This window comes from Stomoxys calcitrans, chromosome 1 (genome assembly GCF_963082655.1).
Source record: "Stomoxys calcitrans chromosome 1, idStoCalc2.1, whole genome shotgun sequence".
Lineage (NCBI taxonomy): Eukaryota > Metazoa > Arthropoda > Insecta > Diptera > Muscidae > Stomoxys > Stomoxys calcitrans.
The window spans coordinates 29,322,112-29,347,638 of record NC_081552.1 but is presented as its reverse complement, the minus strand read 5'-3'; the positions used below and the strand labels follow the sequence as shown (position 1 = coordinate 29,347,638).

Below are 25,527 nucleotides of genomic sequence, written 5' to 3'. Positions count from 1 at the left end.
GTGCTTTCGACAGACAGACGGACGGACGGACGGACGGACGGACGGACGGACGGACGGACGGATATATGAATGAATGAATAATACTTCCAATATCTTGCTCTATGACCAAATATCTGTCCCTTGTTTCTCAAGACATGATTTGATTTATATGGCTTACAGTTTTCGTACCGCTACTTCAAAAATTTTGACTATTCTGCCTTAGATGAACGGATTCAGGAAGCCTATTGGAATGGGATATATGATCTTACATACTATTGAACGTATCTATGATGCAACAATCCCCATTCGGACTAAGATGAAGAATTCGGATACTAAGCCTTGATTTAATTCCACTATTTGGAATTTTATTTGTAACAGGGACCTAGCCTACTCCAGGTGGAAACGTTTTAAAACGCCTGAACTTCATGAGGAATTAGTGATGCAGAATTACGAAATTATTCGTCCAAATATTATTCGGCGTTAGACACGAAAGGCAAGTGGAGGGTTATAAACAATATCGAAGTTGGAAAATCCAAGGCAATTTCTAATTACCATGGTGATAACAACGAATTAAATGAAACTTTTGGTAATATTCCGACCTTAGAAATGGACTTGGCTTTTTACCAAGACACTAATAGGTTTCCGGAAGCACAAATGATTGCAGTTTTGAGTTTGGATGTGTATGGCACTACGAAGTTCTACATTGTCTTAAATCAGTCAAGTCATATGCTATTGATCTTGATAACATTGACCCAATATTAGTTCCTTACCTTTCTACCTTATTAGTCCAGTGCATATCCGAAAATTTGGAAAATATCAAATATAATCCCAATCCCTAAATTGAATAGTAATTTCCGTCCGATTTCTATATTATGTTACCTCTCGAAAGTTTTCGAGAACATTTTGCATAATCAAATGTCCGAATATCTCTATCATGAATCTTTGTTGACCGATAGACAATCCGGGTTTTGTGCCCACTTTTGAACCCAGGCTGAACGCCTGGGTTCGAATGCTGGCGAGACCATCAGAAAAAATGTTTAGCGATTGTTTTCCCCTCCTAATGCTAGCAAAATTTGTGAGGTACTATGCCAAGTAAAACTTCTCTTCAAAGAGGTGTCGCACTGCGGCACGCCATTCGGACTGGGCTATAAAAAGGAGGCCCCTTAACATTGAACTTACACTCATTGATATTTAAGAAATTTGCACCAGTTCCTTAGCGGAATGTTAATGGGAAAAATTTGCAAAACAAAATTTCAATATTACCATACGTCTTTGAAATATTCTTCCTTACAATATATTTTTATACCCACCACCGAAGGATAGGGGTATATTCATTTTGTCATTCCGTTAGCAACACATCGAATGTCCATTTCCGACCCTATAAGTTAAAAATATATATTCTTGATCAGCGTAAAAATCTAAGGCGATCTAGACATGCCCGTCCACCTGTCTGTTGAAATCACGCTACAGTCTTTAAAAATAGAGATATTGAGCTGAAACTTTGCACAGATTCTTTTTTTGTCCATAAGCAGGTTAAGTTGGAAGATGGGCTATATCGGACTATATCTTGATATTGCCCCGATATAGACCGATTCGCCGATTTAGGGTCTTAGGCCCATAAAAGCCACATTAAGCATCCGATTTTTCTGAAATTTGATGCAGTTAGTTATTTTATGCCCTGCGACATTCCTCTTCAATTTGGCTCAGATCGGTCCCGATTTGGATATAGCTGCCAAATTGACCGATCTCTCAATTTAAGGTCATGCGCCCATAAAAGACGAATTTAATGTCCGACGTCGCCAAAATTTGAGACAGTCATTTAAGTTAAGCCCCTCGACATTCTTCTTCAATATGGCCCAGATCGGTCCAGATTTGGATATAGCTGCCATATAGACCGATCTCGATTTAAGGTTTTGGGCCCATAAAAGGCGCATTTAATGTCCGACGTCGCCAAAATTTGAGACAGTCATTTAAGTTAAGCCCCTCGTCATTCTTCTTCAATATGGCCCAGATCGGTCCAGATTTGGATATAGCTGCCATATAGACCGATCTCGATTTAAGGTTTTGGGCCCATAAAAGGCGCATTTAATGCCCGACGTCGCCAAAATTTGAGACAGTCAATTAAGTTAAGCCCCTCGTCATTCTTCTTCAATATGGCCCAGATCGGTCCAGATTTGGATATAGCTGCCATATAGACAGATCTCTCGATTTAAGGTTTTGGGTCCTTAAAAGGCGCATTTATTGTCCGATGTCGACGAAATTTGGCACAGTGAGTTATGTTAAGCCCTTCGACATATTTCTGCTATTTGGCTTAGATCGATCAAGATTTCCATATAGCTACCATATAGACCGATCTCTCGATTTAAGGATTTGGGCCCAAAAAAAAGCGTATTTATTGTCCGATGTCGGCGAAATTTGGGACAATGAGTTGTGTTAGGCTCTTCAACATTTTTCTATAACTTGGCCCAAATCGGTCCAGATTTGGATAAAGCTGCCATATAGACCGATATCTCGACTTAAAGTCTTGGCTTCAAGAAAGCCACATTTATAATCCGATTTCAATGAAATTTGCCACAGTTACTTATGTTGGGCTTTTCGACATCCGTGTCGTATATGGTTCAGTCGGCTTAATTTAAGATATAGCTACTACAATAAAAAGATAAATATTTTGTTATACACAATTAAACAATGACTTGTACTTATTAGAATTTGGTCAAAATCGGAACATATTTCGATATAGCTGCTATGGGGCATGAGGTATGCGTTTTTCACCGGATTTTTATGAAAGGTGGTATACATATATATCCGAGGTGGTGGGTATCCAAAGTTCGGCCCGGTCGAACTTAACGCCTTTTTAGTTGTTTTCTTTTGAACAAAAAATAGTTAATATAAACTACCGAATAGGTTAGAAAATAATATTGTTTAAAAGAAAACAAGTAAAAAGGCGTTAAGGGCCGAACTTTGAATATCCAACACCTCGGGTATATGTGTAAACAACCTTTCATCAAAATCCGGTGAAAATTGCATACCCTATGTCCCTCAGCAGTTATATCATTGTTCAAAAGTGTATAACAAAGTATTGGTCTTTTTATAGCTATATCTAAAATTTAGCCGATCTGAACCATATACGACACGGATGTCGAATAGCCTAACATAAGTCACTGTGTCAAATTTCAGTGCAATCGGATTAAAAATGCGCCCTTTATGGGACCAAGACTTTAAATCGAGATATCGGTCTACATGGCAGCTGTATCCAAATCTGGACCGATGTGGGCCAAATTGAAGAAGGACGTCGAAGAGCCTAACACAACTCACTGTCCCTAATTTCAGCGACATCGTACAATAAATGCGCCTTTTATGGCCCCAAAACCTAAAACCGAGAGATCGGTCTATATGGCATCTATATCCAAATCTTTACCGATCTGTGCCGTATAGCAGAAGTATGTCAAGGGGCTTAACTTAACTCACTGTCCCATATTTCGGCGTCATCGGACAGTAAATGCGCCTTTTATGGGCCCAAAACCTTAAGTCGAGAGATCGGTCTATATGGCAGCCATATCCAAATCTGAACCGATCTAGTCCAAATTGACGAAGGATGTCGAAGAGCCTAATACAACTCACTGTCTCATATTTGAGCAAAATCAGATAATAAATGTGGCTTTTATGGGCCTAAGACCCTAAATCGGAGGATCGGTCTATATGGCAGCTACATCCAAATCTGGACCGATCGGGGCCAAATTGACGAAGAATGTCGAAGGGCTTAACACAACTCACTGTCCCAAATTTCAGCAAAATCACATAATAAATGTGGCTTTAATGGGCCTAAGACCCTAAATCGGAGGATCGGTCTATATGGCAGCTATATCCAAATCTAGACCGATCGAGGCCAAATTGACGAAGGATGTCGAAGGGCCTAACACAACTCTCTGTCTCAAATTTCAGCAAAATCTGATAATAAATGTGGCTTCTATGGGCCTAAGACCCTGAATCGGAGGATCGGTCTATATGGCAGCTATATCCAAATCTGAACCGATCGGGGCCAAATTGACGAAGGATGTCGAAGTGCTTAACACAACTCTCTGTCTTTAATTTCAGCAAAATCAGATAATAAATGTGGCTTTTATGGGCCTAAGACCCTAAATCGGAGAATCGGTCTATATGACAGCTAAATCCAAATCTGGACCGATCAAGGCCAAATTGACGAAGGATGTCGAAGGGCCTAACACAACTCACTGTCCCAAATTTCAGCAAAATCACATAATAAATGTGGCTTTTAATGACCCAAGACCCTAAATCGGAGGATCGGTCTATATGGCAGTTATATCCAAATCGGGACCGATCGGGGCCAAATTGACGAAGGATGTCGAAGGGCCTAACATAACTCGCTGTCCCAAATTTCAGCAAAATCGGATAATAAATATGGCTTTTATGGGCCCTAAATATAGCCCATCTTTGAACTTAACCTGCTTATGAACAAAAAAAGAATCTGTGCCAAATTTCAGCAAAATCGGACAATAAATGTGGCTTTTATGGGCCCAAGACCCTAAATCGGAGGATCGGTCTTTATGGCAGTTATATCCAAATCTGGACCGATCGGGGCCAAATTGACGAACAATGTCGAAGGGCCTAACACAACTCACTGTCCCAAATTTCAGCAAAATCGGATAATAAATATGGCTTTTATTGGCCTAAGACCCTAAATCGGAAGATCGGTCTATATGGCAGCTATATCCAAATCTGGACCGATCAAGGCCATATTGATGAATGATATCGAAGGGCCTAACACAACTCACTGTCCCAAATTTCAGCAAAATCGGATAATAAATGTGGCTTTTATGGGCCTAAGACCCTAAATATAGCCCATCTTTGAACTTAACCTGCTTATGAACAAAAAAAGAATCTGTGCAAAGTTTCAGCTCGATATTTCTGTTTTTGAAGACTGTCGCGTGATTTCAACAGACAGACGGACATGGCTAGATCGTCTTAGATTTTTACGCTGACCAAGGATATATATACTTTATAGGGTCCGAAATGGATATTTCGATGTGTTGCAAATGGAATGACAAAATGAGTATACCCCCATCCTTCGGTGGTGGGTGTAATTATAATGGGATAGTCATCAATGAAGTAAAATAAGAATCAATCAGTTAGTAAATAGGAAAATAGATTCAAGGATATCATCGTTATTTTAAGTTTTGGCTCTTTGGCTCGTTTTTAGTGCTTGAATCCTACGAAGTAGGAAAACTATTAAATTTTGGGTCAACATTTTTTTCAATAGCCCACAGTGAGGCCAGATCCGTCTGGCAGACGAAATAATATAGCGTTTGATATAAATAACGATATTCGCTAAATATTTAAAATAACCGAAATTTCAAAAGTGAAAGATGTTATTTCACATTTTTTTTTTATCAAAATAACAGACACTGTGTTTAAGTGTTTTGTTTATGCGCTAAGTTCATATATTTTAATTATTTTTTTTTATATAATAGCAGTATTTGCATACTCAAAAATCACTTGAAATATCGTTTATTTTTACAAAATAAACAATTCGAATAATTATATATAAATGTTTATGAGAATATTGTTCTATTCATAGCAGTTCTGTTTGAATTCAATATAACCGAGTTTTAAATTGTTTGGGATTTTTTTTTAACTTGTTTAAATATATAATCACAATTTTCTACAGAATGATTGAAGCTCTGAAATTTTTTATAATGTTATCACTATTTATATAACTTTTTAACAATTAGTAAATCACTACAAACTTTGATGCCAATTTCCCGCTTGACGATCCTTGCTGTTCAACTAACTCGAGGCGACTGTTAATAACCACACCAATCTCAATGTTAAGGTAGACGAGTGAGGCGGTTCAAATCTTGCTCACTTTTCTAGTTTGTTTCTTTGCTGCCAATAAAAGTTGTTATTACAGCAGCAACAAAGTTGGTAGGGGATTTTATCCACATTTTGCTACTGTTAAAAAAAGCACAACAAAATTGCCAACAACTAAAAGCATAACAGAAAACAAAAGTGATCAGCAACAGCACCACACAAACGTAAGCTCATATCGACGCAAGCAGATTCATTCATAAAATACTGAGTTACTATGATAAGGCAACCTGTGGATAAAATTCCCTGCCCGTATGTCGACGGTAGTAAAATCGTACTACTAGTACCTTAAAAAAGTTGTTGGAAAAATTTGTTTGAGAATTTTACTAAAATCTTCAAACGTTGAAGACATCAAGTAAAAGCGTGAAGAGTTCGGCCAGGTGGAATCTTGGGAATCCACCACCATGGATTCTGCTAAAAATTTATACAAACTAAATTTAGTTGCAGGGCATATTTTTATTCGACATACCAAGCTTCTGTCAAACCACCAAAAATTAAAGCTTCTAGGAACCGAATAAGGATGGGAGCTATATCAGGTTATAGACGGATTTGAAATGTATTTGGCACAGTTGTTGGAAGTTGTAACAGATCACCGCATGCAAAATTCCAGCCAAATCGGACAAAAATTGGGGCTTGTAGGGGCTCAAGAAATCAAATCGGGACATCGGTTTATATGGGATCTATATCAGGTTATAGACCGATTTGAACCGCTCTTGGAAAAATTGTTGAAAATCATTACGACACACCACATGCAAAATTTCAGCCAAATCGTACAAAAAATGTGGCTTCCAGGGGCTCAAAAAGTTAAATCAGCAGATCGGATTATATGGGAGCCATATCAGGCTATAAACTGATTTGAACCGCACCTTGCACAGTAGTTGGAAGTTGTAACAGATCAATGCATGGAAAATTCCAGCCAAATCGGAAAAAATGGGGCTTGTAAGGGCTCAAGAAATCAAATCGGGAGATCGATTTATATGGAATCTATATCAGGTTATAGACCGACTTGAACCGCTCTTGGCAAAGTTGTTGAAAGTCATAACGACACACCATATGCAAAAAATTTCGCCAAATCGTACAAAAATTGGGGCTTGTAAGGGCTCAGGAAGTCAAATCAGGAGATCGGTTCCTATGGGAGCTATATCTAAATCTGAGCCGATTTGGCCCATTTGCAATCCCCAAAGACCAACATCAATAGTAAGTATCTGTGCAAAATGTGCTAAGTTCGGCCGGCCCGAATCTTATATACCCTCCACCATGGATCGCATTTGTCGAGTTCTTTTCCCGGCATCTCTTCTTAGGCAAAAAAAAGGATATAAGAAAAGATTTGCTCTGCTATTAGAGCGATATCAAGATATGGTCCGGTTTGGACCACAATTAAATTATATTTATGTTGGAGACCTGTGTAAAATGTCAGCCAATTCGAATAAGAATTGCGGTCTTTGTGGGCTCAAGAAGAAGAATAGAGAGATCGATTTATATGGGAGCTGTATCGGGCTATAGACCGATTCAGACCATAATAAACACGTGTGTTAATGGTCATGAGAGAATACGTCGTACAAACTTTCAGGCAAATCGGATAATAATTGCGACCTCTAGAGGCTCAAGAAGTCAAGATCCCAGATCGGTTTATGTGGCAGCTATATCAGGTTATGAACCGACTTGTACTTTATTTGACATAGTTGTTGGAAGTAACAATAAAAAACGACTTGCGAAATTTCAGCCAAATCGGATAGGAATTGCGACCTCTAGAAGCTCAAGAAGTCAAGACCCATGATCTGTTTATATGACAGCTACATAAGGTTATGGACCGATTTGAACCATACCTGGCACAGTTGTTGGATATCATAACAAAACATGTCATGCAAAATTTCATTCCAATCGGATAAGAATTGCGCACTCTAGAGGCTCAAGAAGTCAAGACCCAAGATCGGTTTATATCACAGCTACATAAGGTTATGGACCGATTTGAACCATACCTGGCACAGTTGTTGGATATCATAACAAAACATGTCATGCAAAATTTCATTCCAATCGGATAAGAATTGCGCACTCTAGAGGCTCAAGAAGTCAAGACCCAAGATCGATTTATATGGCAGCTATATCAGGTTATAAACCGATTTGAACCATACTTGGCACAGTTGTTGGATATCATAACAAAACATGTCATGCAAAATTTCATTCCAATCGGATAAGAATTGCGCACTCTAGAGGCTCAAGAAGCCAAGACCCAAGATCGGTTTATATGGCATCTATATCAGGTTATGAACCGATTTGAACCATACTTGGCACAGTTGTTGGATATCATAACAAAATACGTCGAGCAAAATTTCAATCCAAGCGGATAAGAATTGCGCACTCTAGAGGCTCAAGAAGTCAAGACCCAAGATCGGTTTATATGGCAGCTATATCAAAACATGGACCGATATGGCCCGTTTACAATACCAACCGACCTACATTAATAAGAAGTATTTGTGCAAAATTTCAAGCGGCTAGCTTTACTCCTTCGGAAGTTAGCGTGCTTTCGACAGACAGACGGACGGACGGATGGACGGACGGACGGACGGAGGGACGGACGGACGGACAGACGGACGGACATGGCTAGATCGACATAAAATTTCACGACGACCAAGAATATATATACTTTATGGGGTCTCAGACGAATACTTCGAGTAGTTACAATCAGAATGACGAAATTAGTATACCCCCCATCTTATGGTGGAGGGTATAATAACAGCTGATAACCGACAGAAGAAAGAATACAATTATAGAGTCACAAGCCGTTAAAAAAAATTTTTCAACGCCGACTATATGAAAAATCTGCAATTACTTTTTGGCAACCCAATAGATCAACTCAGAACGTTGACGATGTAGAATGTTCATATTTTATGGGGTCTTCGATGAATATCTCGAGGTATTACAAACGAAATGATCTGATTAGTATACCCCCTCCTATGGTGGTGGGTATAAAAACTGCAAAGGCACGTGCTAAGTATATATAGATGTAACAACAGCAATAAAAATATATAGTTGACAAACAAGTTTTTAATGGCAGTTTGAATCATACTTACTCAGAAAATGTAATGTATTGTTTTACCACAGAGACATTAGAAGTTTCTGCCATTAAATAAGGCAATAACTTGCGAATGCTTATGCCCGCTAATGATGAAAATCTTTAAAGTAATGGGAACCTAAGTTCGATAGCTTCCGGTTCCCCGAAATCGTCAAATCTACTTCAAACCAAACTTTTATTTGTTATACCTACCACCATAGGATGGGGTTAAACTAATCTAATCATTCCATTTGTAATACCTCAAATTATTAGTCTAAGACCCCATAAAGTATATATATTCATGATCGTCTCGACGTTATGAGTCGATCTATCTATGTCCGTCCGTCCGTCTATCCTCCTTCCTGACTATTTTCGTAATCTACTCCCGAATACCTTTCATCTAAATCCCATATTGTCATAATCGTCAAATAAACCTATTTTAAGGGGTTTTGGGAGCGGGGCGGCCACCCAGGCACTTGGACCCAACCTTTATTATGAAATTCGTATTCTACTCTTAAATACCTTTCATTTGAATACTATGTTGTCCCGATCGGTTCACTCTTATTTTTGGGTAGAACTTTTGGGGCAAGGGGGAGGGTCCGCCCCTCTCCCGACATCAAAAAAGTATATAGCCTATGTTTCCTTCCAGACCAGCCTACACAATCTGTGAAAAATTCAAGGTATTCGGTTCAGCCGTTTTTGAGTCTATACGAAACAAACAAACAAATTGAATTTTACATATAAGACTAGCTGAACCCGGCCCGATTCGCTGCGCTTCCTTTTACACCATATGAATTATAACTTTCTTTTCAATGACTCTTCTTTGCATTCGCTAGGTTACGTATATATTTTGTGACCATGTTTTTATAGAACTTTTAGACTATTGTGGAAGTTTGTCCCGGGGTAGGAGGGTTAAACATATAGTACCGAAAACAGTCAAAGGTTAGTTCCTTTTTTATACCCACCACCGAAGGATGGGGGTATATTCATTTTGTCATACCGTTTGCAACACATCGAAATATCCATTTCCGACACTATAAAGTATATATATTCTTGATCAGCGTTAAAATCTAAGACGATCTAGACATGTCCGTCCCTCTGTCCGTCTATCCGTCTGTCGGTTGAAATCACGCTACAGTATTCAAAGATGAGCTATATCAAACTATATCTTGATATAGCCCCCATATAGACCGATCCGTCGATTTAGGGTCTTTGGCCCATAAAAGCCACACTTATTATCCGATTTTGCTGAAATTTGGGACAGTGACTTGTGTTAGGATCTACGACATCCTTCGTCTATATGGCCCAGATCGGTACAGATTTGGATATAGCTGCCACATAGACCGATCCTCCGATTTAGGGTCTTAGGCCCATAAAAGCTACATTTATTATCCGATTTTACTGAAATTTAAGACAGTGAGTTGTGTAACGCCCCTCGACATCCTTCGTCAATTTGGCCCAGATCGGTTCACATTTGGATATAGCAGCCATATAGACCGATCCTTCCATTTAGGGTCTTAGGCCAATAAAAGCCACATTTATTATCCGATTTTGCTCAAATTTGGGAGAGTGAGTTGTGTTAGGCCCTCCGACATCCTCCGTCAATATGGCCCAGATCGGTCAAGATCCCAGATCGGTATATATGGCAGCTATACCAGGTTATGAACCGATTTGAACCATACTTCGCACAGTTGTTAGAAGTGATACCAAAACACCCACCACGCGATTGATTTATATGGCAGCTATATCAGGTTGTGAACCGATTTTGACCATTCTTCGCACAGTTACTGGAAGTGATACCAAAACACCACGTGCAAAATTTCAGTCAAATTGGACGAGAATTGCGCCCCCTGGAGGTTTAAGAATTCAAGACCCAATATCGGTTTTTATGGCCTATTACAATTCTATTTACAATCCCAACCGATCTACACTAATAAAAAGTATTTGTGCAAAATTTCAAGCGCCTAGCTTTACTCCTTCGAAATTTGGCTAGGTCGAGTTAAAATGTCATGAAGATCAGGAATATGTACACTTTATGGGGTCTTAGACGCATATTTCGAGGTGTTACAAACAGAATGGTGAAATTAGTATACCCCCTTCTATGGTGGAGGATATATTGTAAAAAAGAGTCTGCTCAAAAATTTAGCTCAATATATCTATTTTTATACCCTCCACCATAAGATGGGGGGTATACTAATTTCGTCATTCTGTTTGTAACTACTCGAAATATTCGTCTGAGACCCCATAAAGTATATATATTCTTGATCGTCGTGAAATTTTATGTCGATCTAGCCATGTCCGTCCGTCTGTCCGTCCGTCCGTCCGTCCGTCCGTCCGTCCGTCCGTCCGTCCGTCCGTCTGTCTGTCGAAAGCACGCTAACTTCCGAAGGAGTAAAGCTAGCCGCTTGAAATTTTGCACAAATACTTTTTATTAGTGTAGGTCGGTTGGTATTGTAAATGGGCCATATCGGTCCATGTTTTGATATAGCTGCCATATAAACCGATCTTGGGTCTTGAGTTCTTGAGCCTCTAGAGTGCGCAATTCTTATCCGATTGGGATGAAATTTTGCACGACGTGTTTTGTTATGATATCCAACAATTATGCCAAGTATGGTTCAAATCGGTCCATAACCTGATATAGCTGCCATATAAACCGATCTTGGGTCTTGACTTCTTGAGCCTCTAGAGTGCGCAATTCTTATCCGATTGAAATGAAATTTTGCACGACGTATTTTGTTATGATATCCAACAACTGTGCCAAGTATGGTTCAAATCGGTCTATAACCTGATATAGCTGCCATATAAACCGATATTGGGTCTTGACTTCTTGAGCCTCTAGAGTGCGCAATTCTTATCCGATTGGGATGAAATTTTGCACGACGTGTTTTGTTATGACATCCAACAACTGTGCCAAGTATGGTTCAAATCGGTCTATAACCTGATATAGCTGCCATATAAACCGATATTGGGTCTTGACTTCTTGAGACTCTAGAGTGCGCAATTCTTATCCGATTGGAATGAAATTTTGCACGACGTGTTTTGTTATGACATCCAACAACTGGGCCAAGTATGGTTCAAATCGGTCCATAACCTGATACAGCTGCCATATAAACCGATCTTGGGTCTTGACTTCTTGAGCCTCTAGAGTGCGCAATTCTTATCCGATTGGAATGAAATTTTGCACGACGTGTTTTGTTATGATATCCAACAACTGTGCCAAATATGGTTGTAATCGGTCCATAACCTGATATAGCTGTCATATAAACCGATCTTGGGTCTTGACTTCTTGAGCCTCTAGAGGGCGCAATTCTTATCCAATTTGAATGAATTTTGGCACGTAGTATTTTGTTATGATATCCAACAACTGTGCCAAATATGGTTCAAATCGGTTCATAACCTGATATAGCTGTCATATAAACCGATCTGGGATCTTGACTTCTTGAGCCTCTAGAGGTCGCAATTATTATCCGATTTGCCTGAAATTTTGTACGACGGATTCTCTCATGACCTAACATACGTGTTTATTATGGTCTGAATCGGTTTATAGCCTGATATAGCTCCCATATAAATCGATCTCTCTATTTTACTTCTTGAGCCCACAAAGGGCGCAATTCTTATTCGAATTGGCTGACATTTTACACAGGTCTCCAACATATAATTTAATTGTAGTCCAAACCGGACCATATCTTGATATCGCTCTAATAGCAGAGCAAATCTTTTCTTATATCCTTTTTTTGCCTAAGAAGAGATGCCGGGAAAAGAACTCGACATATGCGATCCTTGGTGGAGGGTATATAAGATTCGGCCCGGCCGAACTTAGCACGCTTTTACTTGTTTTAGACTGCAGATAAATTTTAACAGACCGACGGACAGACGGACGGATATGGCTAGATCGTCTTAGATTTTAACGACGATCAAGAATATATATACTTTGTAGGGTGGGAATAGGATATTCTGATGTGTTGTAAATGGAATGACAAATTCAATATACCTCTATCTTTTGGTGGTGGGTATAATAAAGATTACCCACCAATTAAGGAGCTACAACCATTTTAAGTTATTAATCCAATTTCGTACCATTTGTACCGCCACCATAGGATAGGGGATATATTAATTTTGTCATTCCCTTTGCAAAATATCGAAATATCCATTTCCGACCTTTCAAGGTGTTTACATATCTGATCGTCGTAAAGACAGACGATTTAACGATGTCCGTGTGTCTGTACGTCCGTCCGTCCGTGTGCCCATCAGTAATCAAGCTACTGTCTTTACGTACGTATTTCTTCCGTACGCCGTAAGTTTTTGAATCGGCCAAATCGGATTATATTTGGATATAAAAGCATTATAGACCGATCTGGCGATTTAGGGTCTCAAACCCGTAAAAGACGCATTTTTGGCTGATTTCGGTGAAATTTAAATCAGAAAGTTCTACTATCGGCCCCGATATTCGAACCGTCCATATTTACCTATACCTGCCATATAGACCGATAAGGCGGTTTAGATTCTTTAAACCGTAACAGACGCATTTAGTATGCGACTTCGATTGAAATAGAAACAGTGAGTTGTTGTAAGCTCCCCGACATCCGACTTAAATATCGTTCAAATCGAATATATATATATATATATATATATATATATATATATATATATATATATATATATATATATATATATATATATATATATATATATATATATATATATATATATATATTGGGCTGCCCAAAAAGTAATTGCGGATTTTTTAAAAGAAGAAATTTGTCAACGCCGACTATGAAAAATGCGCAATTACTTTTTGGGCAAGCCAATATTATGTACATGTTTCCCCTTTGCAATAAACAAATTGTAGAATAAATCGTTATTATATTTATGATATTATATACATGCTTATATTAAATTTCTCTTGGCATTGTTTTTGGTAATACTTTGGCCTTAGGCAAAAATCTGGCTAAAAATTATTGTAAAACTTGTCAAAGTAAGTAACTGCATGAAACTAATGTTTAAATGAACTTTGGCCACACCATTTCCTTCCAAGACATCCTCCCACCAGGTCCATTCACCATTAAAGTTGGCCGGATTACAGCGATAATCAGCTGGCTTATTCATTATGGGATGGGCATTGTTACGGAAATACTCTATGCGTTCCATGATATTTGAAAATATGGTGGAATTTTTATATTTCTCATAAAGATTATTCTGCTCACAGGGATCGGTGTCCAGATCAAAGAGGCAAGGGGCCTCCAGGGGATTGCAGGTCACTCCTTCGGAAGTATTTTGATATAGGCACTTAATGACCGAATGTTGACGATGCTCCAGCAGCTGTATGGGCTTATCACCGGTTATAATGTGTAAATATTTCCATACACGGGAATGTTTGACCAGATCTTCATAGTTCTCGAAACGGGGATCAATTTGGTTGGAGTCATTGGCAGGGCGTGTGCCAAGCCAGCCATCGAATTTTCCCTCCAAAGTGGTGCCATTGATAAATTTCCACTTTCCTTTGGCATAGACTTCATAGTGGAATATATCATCGATATTGTGCATGATTTCACGTTCCACAGACTCATAGCCATACCTAAGGGATGGCCATAGATTAAGGCCATCAATTTTAAGGGCTTCTAAATCCAGATGAATTTTTGCAGCGGCAGCCAGAGTGGGTAATAGATCTCCAATATATATCTTTTGCTTCCATATAGTGCCCAATTTCTCCAATTGCGTAGACCAAATGGCTGCTGAGGAACGTAAGCCTCCCTCCCAAGGAGAGTTCTTTTGCTAGAGGAGAAAAAATTATTGTATATGTACTTAGTTTCTTGATGTATTCAGAAAAAAACTTCAAAGTTAAGCTTACCCCTCTCAAAGGATAGTTAGAGGCCGTTGTGGAATGCATGCCTGTTGTGGGTCCTCCATTGTCGGACAAAAACAGCAGTATGGTATTATTCAACACCCCACCATGGCTTAAGGCCTCCACCACTAGACCCACACTTTCATCCAGCTTAGAGACCATGGCAGCATATTTTCTTCTTCTTGGATCTTCAATATAGGCAAACTTGGCAATTTCTTCCTCAGGAGCCTGCAAAGGATCATCGTCATTGGCTGAATGTGGTGCTAAATGGCTGAAGATCATGAACAAAGGCTGTTCGTGGTAGTTATGGGTCAAAATACGTTTAACGGCGGCCTCAGTCAACAAATCGGTGACATAGGTGCCATTGCGATCGCATACAGGTTTCAAATTGTCACGAAAGTCATGGCCCTTGGAATAGTTGGCACTCTAAAAGATATAAAAGAAAATTAATTTAATGATATTTTTACTTTTTATACCCACCACTGAAGGATGGGGGTATATTCATTTTGTCATTCCGTTTGCAACACATCGAAATATCCATTTCCGACCCTATTGATCAGCGTAAAAATCTAAGACGATCTAGACATGTCCGTCCGTCTGTCCGTCTGTCTGTTGAAATCACGCTACAGTCTTTAAAAATAGAGATATTGAGCTGAAATTTTGCACAGGTTCTTTTTTGTCCATAAGCAGGTTAAGTTCGAAATGGGCAATATCGGACTATATCTTCATATAGCCCCCATATAGACCGATCCGCCGATTTAGGGTCTTAGGCCCATAAAAGCCACATATATTATCCGATTTTGCTGAAATTTAAGACAGAGAGTTGTGTTAGGTCCCTCGACATCCTTCGTCAATTTGGCTCAGATCGGTCCAGATTTGGATATAGCTGCCATATAGACCGATCCTCCGATTTAGGGTCTTAGGCCCATAAAAGCAACATTTATTATCCGATTTTGATGAAATTCGGGACAGTGAGTTGTGTTAGGCCCCTCAATATCCCTCGTCAATTTGGTTCAGATCGGTTCAGATTTGGATATAGACCGATCCTCCGATTTAGGGTCTTAGGCCCATAAAAGCCACATATATTATCCGATTTTGCTGAAATTTAAGGCAGAGAGTTGTGTTAGGTCCCTCGACATCCTTCGTCAATTTGGCTCAGATCGGTCCAGATTTGGATATAGCTGCCATATAGACCGAACCTCCGATTTAGGGTCTTAGGCCCATAAAAGCCACATTTATTATCTGGTTTTGCTGAAACTCGGGACAGTGAGTTGTCTTAGGCCCTTCGACATCCTTCGTCAATTTGACTCTGATCGGTTCAGATTTGGATATAGCTGCCATATAGACCGATCCTCCGATTTAGGGTCTTATGCCCATAAAAGCCACATTTATTATCCGATTTTGCTGAAATTTGGGAAAGTAAATTGTGTTAGGCCCTTTGATATCCCTCATCAATTTGGTGTAGACCGGACCAATTTTGGATATAGCTGCCATATAGACCGATCTCTCGATTTCAGGTTTTGGGCCCATAAAATGCTCATTTATTGTCCGATGTCGCCGAAATTTGGAACAGTAAGTTAAGTTAAGCCTCTCGACATAATCCTGCAATATGGCACAGATCGGTTAAGATTTGGATATAGCTATCATATAGACCGATCTCTCTATTTAAGGTTTTGGGCCCATAAAAGGTGCATTTATTGTCCGATGTCACCGAAATTCAGGACAGTGAGTAAGGTTAAGCCCTTCGACTTCCTTCTGCGATATGGCCCATATCAGTCCAGATTTGAATATAGCTGCCATATAGACCGATCTCTCAATATAAGGTTTTGGGTCCATAAAAGGCGCAATTATTGTCCGATTTCCCCGAAATTTGGGACAGTGAGTTGAGTTAGGCCCTTCGACATTTTTCTGAAACTTGGGCCAAATCGGTTCGGATTTGGATAAAGCTGCCATATAGACCGATATCTCGATTTCAAGTTTTGGCCCCATAAAAGGCTCATTTATAATCCGATTTCACTGAAATTTGACAGTGACTTATGTTAGGCTTTTCGAAATCCGTGTCGTATGTAGCTCAGATCGGTTTATTTTTAGATAAGACTACTTAAAAGACCAATATTTTGTTATACACAATTGAACAATGACTTGTACTTATAAGTATTTGGTCCAAACCGGAACATATTTTGATATAACTGCTGTGGGACAAAAGGTATACAATTTTCACCGGATTTTGATGAAAGGTGGTTTACGTATATTCCCGAGGTGGTAGGTATCCAAAGTTCGGCCCGGCCGAACTTAACGCCTTTTTACTTGTTGTTCTAAAACTTACTCCTTGATCCATGATCTGATTATAATAATCCACATAGGAACCCAAATATCCATAATGCTGATCAAATCCTCGAAACGTTGGTGTATATGCTTTGCGAGACATACCCAAATGCCATTTGCCTATCAGTGATGTGAAGTAGCCATGCTCATGAAATATCTCCCCCATTGTAGTCTCGTTCACTGGCAAACTCCAGGGTTGATCGTTTACCAGCACATAATGTTGCATTCCTGTATTCAGAGGATACTTGCCAGTGAGTAAAGCTGCTCGTGAGGGAGTACACATGGCAGGTGTATAGAGATTATTTAGGATAACCCCACTGTAGGCCAAGGCATCAATGTTGGGTGTTAGAAATTCATTGGAGCCTCGAAAGCTGACATCATCGAAACCCTGAAATTAAAAAATTATATGAGGATAAGAAGTTTATTAATACACAGTCTTAGGCTGTAAAAGGCAAACTAGTTGTATGAGACCCAGTTATATTAGGATCTATTGTAGATATCATATAAACCCGAATTCCATAATGAAGTTTTTAAGCTCAAACAAATAAAAGCGTGCTAAGTTCGGCCGGGGCGAATCTTGGGAACCCACCACCATGGATTCTGCTAACTATTTATGCAAAATAAATATAATTGAAGGGCATAATTTTATTCTACATACCAAACTTCTGTCAAACCAGCAAGCTTCGAACAAGTGATCGAGAGACTGCTTTACGTGGGAGCTATATCAGGTTATGAACTGACATACTTGACACAGTTGTTGGATATCATAACAGAACACCGCATGCAAAATTTCAGCCAAATCGGACAAATATTGCGGCTCGACAGGGCTCACGAAGTCAAATCGGGAGATCGTTTAATATAGAAGCTATGTCAGGTAATAGACCGATTCGGACCGTACTTAGCACAGTTGTTGGAAGTCATACCGCAACACCACTTGCAGGACTATAGCCAAATCGGACAAAAATTGCGGCTTGTAAGGACTCAAACAGTCAAATTGGGAGAACGCTTTATATGGGAGTTCTATCAGGTTATAGACAGATTCGGACCGTACTTAGCACAGTCGTTGAAAGTTTAAACAGAACTCTACATGTAAAATTTCAGCCAAATCGGACAAAAATTGCTGCTCGTAAGGGCTCAAGAAGGCAAATCAGGAGATTGGTTTTAATTGGAGATATATGAACCGATAGGACCCATTTGCAATCCCCAACGACCTACATCTATATTAAGTATCTGTGCAAAATTTCAAGCTGCAAGCTTTACGCGTTCGACCGCTATCGTGATTTCAACAGTCGGGCGCACATGGCTAGATCGTCGCAGAACGTCAAGACGATTAAGAATATACAACTTTATGGGGTCTTAGACCAATATTTCGAGGTGTTGAAAACGGAATGACTAGATTAGTGTACACCCCACCCTTTGGTGAGGGGTATAAAAAAGAGCTTGAGCCTCTGTGCATGTAACAAAGTACAGATACGAAATTTTCAGCATGGCCTTAGGTTTCCGTGAAGTATCTACGATCCAATCAAGGATAGAGGATATGGTCAACGAGTGGATTCTCCAACAGGTGCTGAATCCTGAGGAGGGTTGACCTGTGCAGATCATGAGTGGCGAGTATAAACTTGGTAAACTAATGGTGAGATTTTTTTTTGGTTAAGATGGGAAAATGCATTCCGCATTACCGACTAAAAACTCACCTTATCACCGCTGAGAGTCAAATCCACATCGCAAACACTTTCCCATTACCACCAGAAGTCTCTCAAATCGGTTTTAACGCTTGCGTCCAAGCTCCCATAGTTGAGACCATTTATGCCTTGCCAAGATCAGTTTTCTTTCGTCTTTGGACGTCTTCTACTTTCTTCTACTACTATCTTTTGTTCACTTTGCCTACAATATTTTCTGGAGTTATTGACCTTATCTGGTCTTCAAGGTGCGCTCGTGGTTCCTCCCATTGTGTGCAGTGGAAGAAAGTATGTTCAAGCAAAAAGGAGTGCTGCACTTCCCCATTTTGTGCAAAGATATCCTAAAATATCTCTGTCCGGAGAGCATTTGCGTTATGTAATAGCTGTACACAAAGTTCTTGATATTTGGAATCAGTTTCGCGGTCTATCTCCCGTATGGTTCGTTCTCCCACTGTATCTTCCATTTTCTTCTCTTATTTAATTTCTATAGTCTTGAGAAGGTTCACTGTTTTTATACCCACCACCGAAGGATGGGGGTATATTCATTTTGTCATTCCGTTTGCAACACATCGAAATATCCATTTCCGAGCCTATAAAGTACATATATTCTTGATCGTCGTAAAAATCTAAGACGATCTAGCCATGTCCATGTCTAGTTAAGTTCGAAGATGAGCTATATCGGACTATATCCGATTTAAGGTCTTAGGCCCATAAAAGCCACATTTATTATTCGACTTAGCTGAAATTTGGGACAGTGAGCTTTGTTAGGCCCTTGGAAATACCTTTTCAATTTGCCCAGATGGGTCCAGATTTGGATATACCTGCCCTATAGACCGATCTCTCGATTTAAGGTCTTTAGTCTATAAATGGCGCATTTATTGTCATATTTCGCCGAAATTTGGGACAGTGAGTTGTGTTAGGTCAGATCGGTCCAGATTTGGTTATAGCTGCCATATAGACGGATCTCTCGATTTAAGGTTTTGGACAAATAACAAGTAAAAGCGTGCTAAGTTCGGCCGGGCCGAATCTTATATACCCTCCACCATGGAGCGCATTTGTCGAGTTCTTTTCCCGACATCTCTTTTTAGGCAAAAAATGTTATAAGAAAAGATTTGCTCTGCTATTAGAGCGATATAAAGATATGCTCCGGTTTAGACCACAATTAAATTATATGTTGGAGACCTGTGTAGAATGTCAGCCAATTCGAGTAAGAATTGCGCCCTTTGGGGGCTCAAGAAGTAAAATAGAGAGATCGATTTATATGTGAGCTGTATCGGGCTATCAACAGATTCAGACCATAATAAACGCGTATGTTGATGGTCAAAAGAGGATCCATCGTACAAAATTCCAGGCAAATCGGATAATAATTGCGATTTCTAGAGGCTCAAGAAATCAAGATCCCAGATCGGTTTACGTGGCAGCTATATCAGGTTATGAACCGTTTTAAACCTTATTTGACACAGTTGTTTAAAGAAAAAATAAAAAACGTCATGCAAAATTTCAGCCAAATCAGATAGGAATTGCGCCCTCTAGAAGCTCAATAAGTCAAGACCCAAGATCGGTTTATATGACAGCTATATCAGTTTATGAACCGATTTGAGCTATACTTGGCACACTTGTTGGATATCATAACAAAACACGTCGTGCAAATTTTCATTTAAATCGGATAAGAATTCGGCACTCTAGAGGCTCAAGAAGTCAAGACCCAAGATCGGTTTATATGGCAGCTATATCAGATAATGGATCGATTTGAACCATACTTGGCACAGTTGTTGGATATCATAACAAAACACATCGTGCAAAATTTCATTCCAATCGGATAAGAATTGCGTACTCTAGAGGCTTAAGAATTCAAGACCCAAGATCGGTTTATATGGCAGCTATATCACATTATACACCAATTTGAACCATACTTGGCACAGTTGTTGGATATCATAACAAAACACGTCGTGCAAAATTTCATTACAATCGGATAAGAATTGCGCACTCTAGAGGCTCAAGAAGTCAAGACCCAAGATCGGTTTATATGGCAGCTATATCAGATTATAGACCGATTTGAACCATACTTGGTACAGTTATTGGATATCATAACAAAACACGTCTTGCAAAATTTCATTTAACTCGGATAAGAATTGCGCACTCTAGAGGCTCAAGAAGTCAAGACCCAAGATCGGTTTATATGGCAGCTATATCAGATTATGGACCGATTTGAACCCTACTTGGCACAGTTGTTGGATATGATAACAAAACACGTCGTGCAAAATTTCATTCCTATCGGATAAGAATTGCGCACTCTAGAGGCTCAAGAAGTCAAGACCCAAGATCGGTTTATATGGCAGCTATATCAAAACATGCACCGATATGGCCCATTTACAATACCAACCGACCTACACTAATAAGAAGTATTTGTGCAAAATTTCAAGCGGCTAGCTTTACTCCTTCGGAAGTTAGCGTGCTTTCGACAGACAGACGGACGGGCGGACGGACAGACGGACGGAAATGGCTAGATCGACATAAAATTTCACGACGATCAAGAATATATATACTTTATGGGGTCTCAGACGAATATTTCGAGTAGTTACAATCAGAATGACGAAATTAGTATACCCCCCATCTTATGGTGGAGGGTATAAAAATGCTGGAAAAATCATTGAGCTTGGCCAACATGTTTTTCAGTACACACTAACTGAAAGCTTCAATCGGATCGGAGTCACCAAGAGTCGCTAGTATATTAACTTCATACTTTTCGGTCAAGAATATTGTTTTTTTGCATTAGGACACACGAAATATGTGTCGGTTCATTCACCAGTTGCGTCAACTCATTCTTTCGTCTGCTTGATTTTGTTGAGTGTTAAGACCCAGGAACTCTGCGACTAAGATGGGGTGCGTCCACAGGGATCTGGGTCTGAGTCGAGTCGGTCTGGCCGGGCAGTTAAACAGGTGACGTGTATCGTGCAGTCCCTGTTTACAATCGGGACATACATCTTGCACGTCGGCATCAATCCTAGCTCTGTAGGAATTGAGGCGGCTGCATCTGCCGGAACGTAATTGAGCCAGAACTTCTCTGGTTTGCCGGCGGAGGTCGATTTCTTCAGTTGCAAAGGACTACCTTCACCCGGTAGCCAATTACCGCATCTGCTACCTTGTCTGCATGAATGTTGTTTAGACCTGCTTGATATGCCGCTTGATCTAGAGGTTCTCTCTTGTAGCGCTGAACCTCACGTAGATTTCCCTTAAGGCTTCTGGGCGGTGGATATCTATCCACAAGATGATGATTTGGATGGTTTCTGCGATAACAGCCCAAAAAGTATTGCTTAGACAGCATGAAGTTATGTCTTCGCACTGGTAGGATCTTTTCTCCTGATGGAGGTGGTCCACATGAGAACTGATGCGACAGCCCGTCGCAGTTCGGAGGGTGGCATTCTGACAGATCTGAATATTATTCCACTGCGTGTCACAAAGTTGACGAGACCACACTGGCGCTTCATAAGTTACCACAGACCGGCCAATTGCTTTGTACGTGGTCAACAAGGTTTCTTTGTCTGCACCCCAAGTGCTGGCAGCAAGTGACTTAAGGACCTTGTTTCGCCTTTCGACTTTATCGCAGATTGCTGTGGCATGTGGTGAGAATGAGTAAGAGCTGTCGAATGTGACGCCAAGTATTTTGGGACACTTGATGGTCGGAATCATTTCTCCATCGACCATCACAGTCAGCTCAGTATTCACCTCACACGTATTTGTTGTGACAAATTTGGCTGAAGATTTGGCGGCGGATATCTTCAGATTTCTTGCAGCGAAATATGAGACAAGTTCGTTGAGGTAGACATTCAACCTATCGCAGATGTCATCAATGGGTGGGGGGCCTGATGCCATGATCGTACAATCGTCCGCATATGATACGATCTCTATGCCGTCTGGAGGGGGTGGGATGGAGGATAGGTAGAGGTTAAACAGAGCCGGAGATATCACCCCACCTTGGGGAACTCCCTGTTTCACTCTACGGTGTTTCGACTTCTTATCCCTAAATTCGACAAATGACTGGCGACCACACAGATAATTCGTGATCCATCGTTTCAGGCCTGGCGGGAGGGACGTGTTGGCGATGTCCTCAAATAATTTGGCAAGGCTGACCATGTCGAATGCCTTCGATAGGTCCAGTGCCACGAGGACCGTCCTATCACATGGCCTGGGCTGATTGAAGCCACGGAAAATATGTGCGGTGATGGCATGCAAACAGTTGTTGTGCTGTGTAGTCTTTGAAATCCATGTTGATGCTAGGCGAATGGAAATTCTCCTACGAGGCTCGGGAGGAGTAATGCCTCAATCGTCTTTGTCGCTGGTGAGAGAAGGGAGATCGGTCTGTACTACTCCCCCAAACTCGAGTCTTTTCCAGGATTCAGTAGCGGGATCACTCTGCCTATTTTTCAGACATCGGGAACTATAAGAGTCTTCAATAACAGATTCTTCAACATCAATGTAGAGATTTCGTCGGGGCCCAACGCCCTAGATGATTTGGCGCCACGGATGACATTCGTAAGCTCGCCCACGGTGAATTGTGATGTTCATCGGCTCGGAGACCATAAATACGGCGAATGGCTCTCCTCCTTGCCCTGTCTCTCTCGGGATGCACGATAAATTGACGGTTGAACAACCTGGCGCATCTCTTCGGATCAGTCACGGTTATTTCGCCAAAAGTGACTGAGGTCCTGTCATCCCGTCTACCGAGTTTCAAGAGTGACTTAACTGTAAACCACAGTTTGCCTAAACCGGTGCCTAAGTTACATTGCTCCAAGTATTCGAGCAACAAATTCCGCTTATGTTCGTTGATAACCCTGTTTATTTCGATTTCGCTGATTCTGGGCTTAGCGGGGTCCATAGCACGAATCCCATCACGCTCATCTGTGAGTACCACTGCTTGCGCCGGGAAATTGGTCCGCACTTGGGGTGTTCGACCGGCTGGTATAAAGCGAGCGGATACTGCGTTAATGATGTCTCGGAATTTCCTCTCGGTCACAAGCACATCAGAGGGGGGTGGCAGTTCACTGAAGCGGCGATTGGTATACTCTCTAAAGCCAGTCCAATCGGCCTTCTTATGATTGATAAACGTCCGGCGCTCAGAAGTTATGAAGTCGGGTGGTCGGTCGTTGGTGAGAATTATGGGGAGGTGGTCTGACCCCAAAGAGATGACGGGGATGCAATGGAGATGTCTGGCGAGCTGCTGCACCTCCTCGTAATCCTAGTGGAGGCATCCTCATTCACCGTGCAAAACGTGGAGCTTTCAATCTGTTCTGCCAAAGCTATGCCACGCTGGTCGTATGACGTGTGATGCACATTAAAGTCCCCTAGAACCAGACGATTATGGCCCGATAGCAACCCACTTATGTCAGGGTTGTAAACCTGGCCATTAATCGGGACACAGATACCAACCGGTTGTATAGCTCTATCTCGGCAATACCAGACCTGACTGCTATCCCCATGCATTCCATGTAGGGGTCACTAGCGCCATGCGCAGGCAAGATAGGTCTATATTGCACGGAAGGCCAATCCCCGACCTCCATTCCTTGAGCGATGCTTACGTAGCACATTGTAACCGTGACAACTGTGCAAGCTGCAAGTGTTGGTCAGCTTTGTCTCCTGGATCGCTGCGTATGCTCTTCCGACTCATAAAGTCCACAATCTCATCGATCTTGCCACGAAGTCCGCTGCAGTGTAACTGCAAGAATGATACACTTCCCGGCACTGACCTGGCAATATTCGGGCTGGGATGCTGCCGTTGCGTAAATTGCCGTACGGGAGGTCACATAGTCCGACGACGAGGACGCAGAAGGCGAACATAGCCACTGCTGGCTATTGTCGTTAATATACCCACCACCATAGGATGTGGGTATATTAATCTAATCATTCCGTTTGTAACGCCTCGAAATATTTATCTAAGACTTCATAAAGAGTAAATATTCTTAATCGAGATTCTGGGTCGATCTAACAATGCCCGTCCGTCCGTCTTTCGAAGTCACGATAGCGGTCGATTGCGTTAAGCTAGCCGCTTGAAATTTTGTACAGGTATATAATATTTATGAAGGTCGTTGGGGATTGCAAATGGGCAATATCGGTTTAGATTTAGATATAGCTCCCATATAAACCGATCTCCCTATTTGACTTCTTTATTTCCTGGCAGCCGCAATGTTTGTCCGATTTGGCTGAAATTTTTTATGTAGTGTTCTTTTATGACTTCCGACAACTGTGCCGAGGTTCAATTTAGTCTATAACCTCATATATAACTCGGTGTTCTCTCAAGACTTTCAACAGCTGTACTAAGCAAAGTCCAAATCGGTCTATAACCTGATGTAGCTCCCATATAAATCGATCGCCCGATTTGACTTCTTGAGCCCTTACAAGCCGCAATTTTTGTCCGATTTAGCTGAATTTTTGCATATAGTGTTTTGTTATGACTTACGGTCCAAATCAGTCTATAACCTGATATTGCTCCCATGTAAACCCGTCTCTTGATCATCGTTCTCCGGTTCCTGGAAGCTTTAATTTTTGATGGTTTGACAGAAGTTTGGTATGTAGAATAAAATATGCCCATCAGCTAAATTTATTTTGCATAAATTTTTAGCAGATTTCATGATGAGGGATTTTGAAGGTTCGGCACGACCGAAGTTAGCACGCTATAACTTCTTTTTTTAACTATTTTAGATCTGACTTTATACCAGATGTGAACTTACTTAGGAGCATAAAATGAAAGGAATTACAAGAATTTTAAG

The 25,527-nt window shown here is 40.6% G+C and overlaps 2 protein-coding genes across 4 annotated transcripts in view; both read right to left on the bottom strand.

Moving 5' to 3' along the window:
• LOC106094181 (arylsulfatase B) overlaps positions 1-5,853 on the bottom strand; it is a 50,515-nt gene extending 44,662 nt beyond the window's left edge. Inside the window, exon 1 of one of the 2 annotated variants that reach the window (XM_059360808.1) lies at positions 5,745-5,853. The gene's annotated coding sequence lies outside the window, so the exon portion shown is untranslated. Of the gene's footprint in view, positions 1-5,653; positions 5,723-5,744 lie in introns of those variants that run through there. The other variant, XM_059360809.1, reaches the window with a different exon arrangement.
• Positions 5,854-13,760: 7,907 nt separating this feature from the next.
• Positions 13,761-25,527, bottom strand: part of LOC106094179 (arylsulfatase B) — a 43,253-nt gene continuing 31,486 nt past the window's right edge. For both annotated transcript variants that reach the window (XM_059360652.1, XM_059360653.1), the window contains exons 3-5: positions 17,086-17,472; positions 14,766-15,185; positions 13,761-14,689 (exon numbers count right to left, since the gene is read on the bottom strand). In XM_059360652.1, coding sequence (XP_059216635.1) covers positions 13,850-14,689; positions 14,766-15,185; positions 17,086-17,472 — 1,647 coding nt within the window. In that variant the 3' untranslated portion in view covers positions 13,761-13,849. The remainder of the gene's footprint in view (positions 14,690-14,765; positions 15,186-17,085; positions 17,473-25,527) is intronic.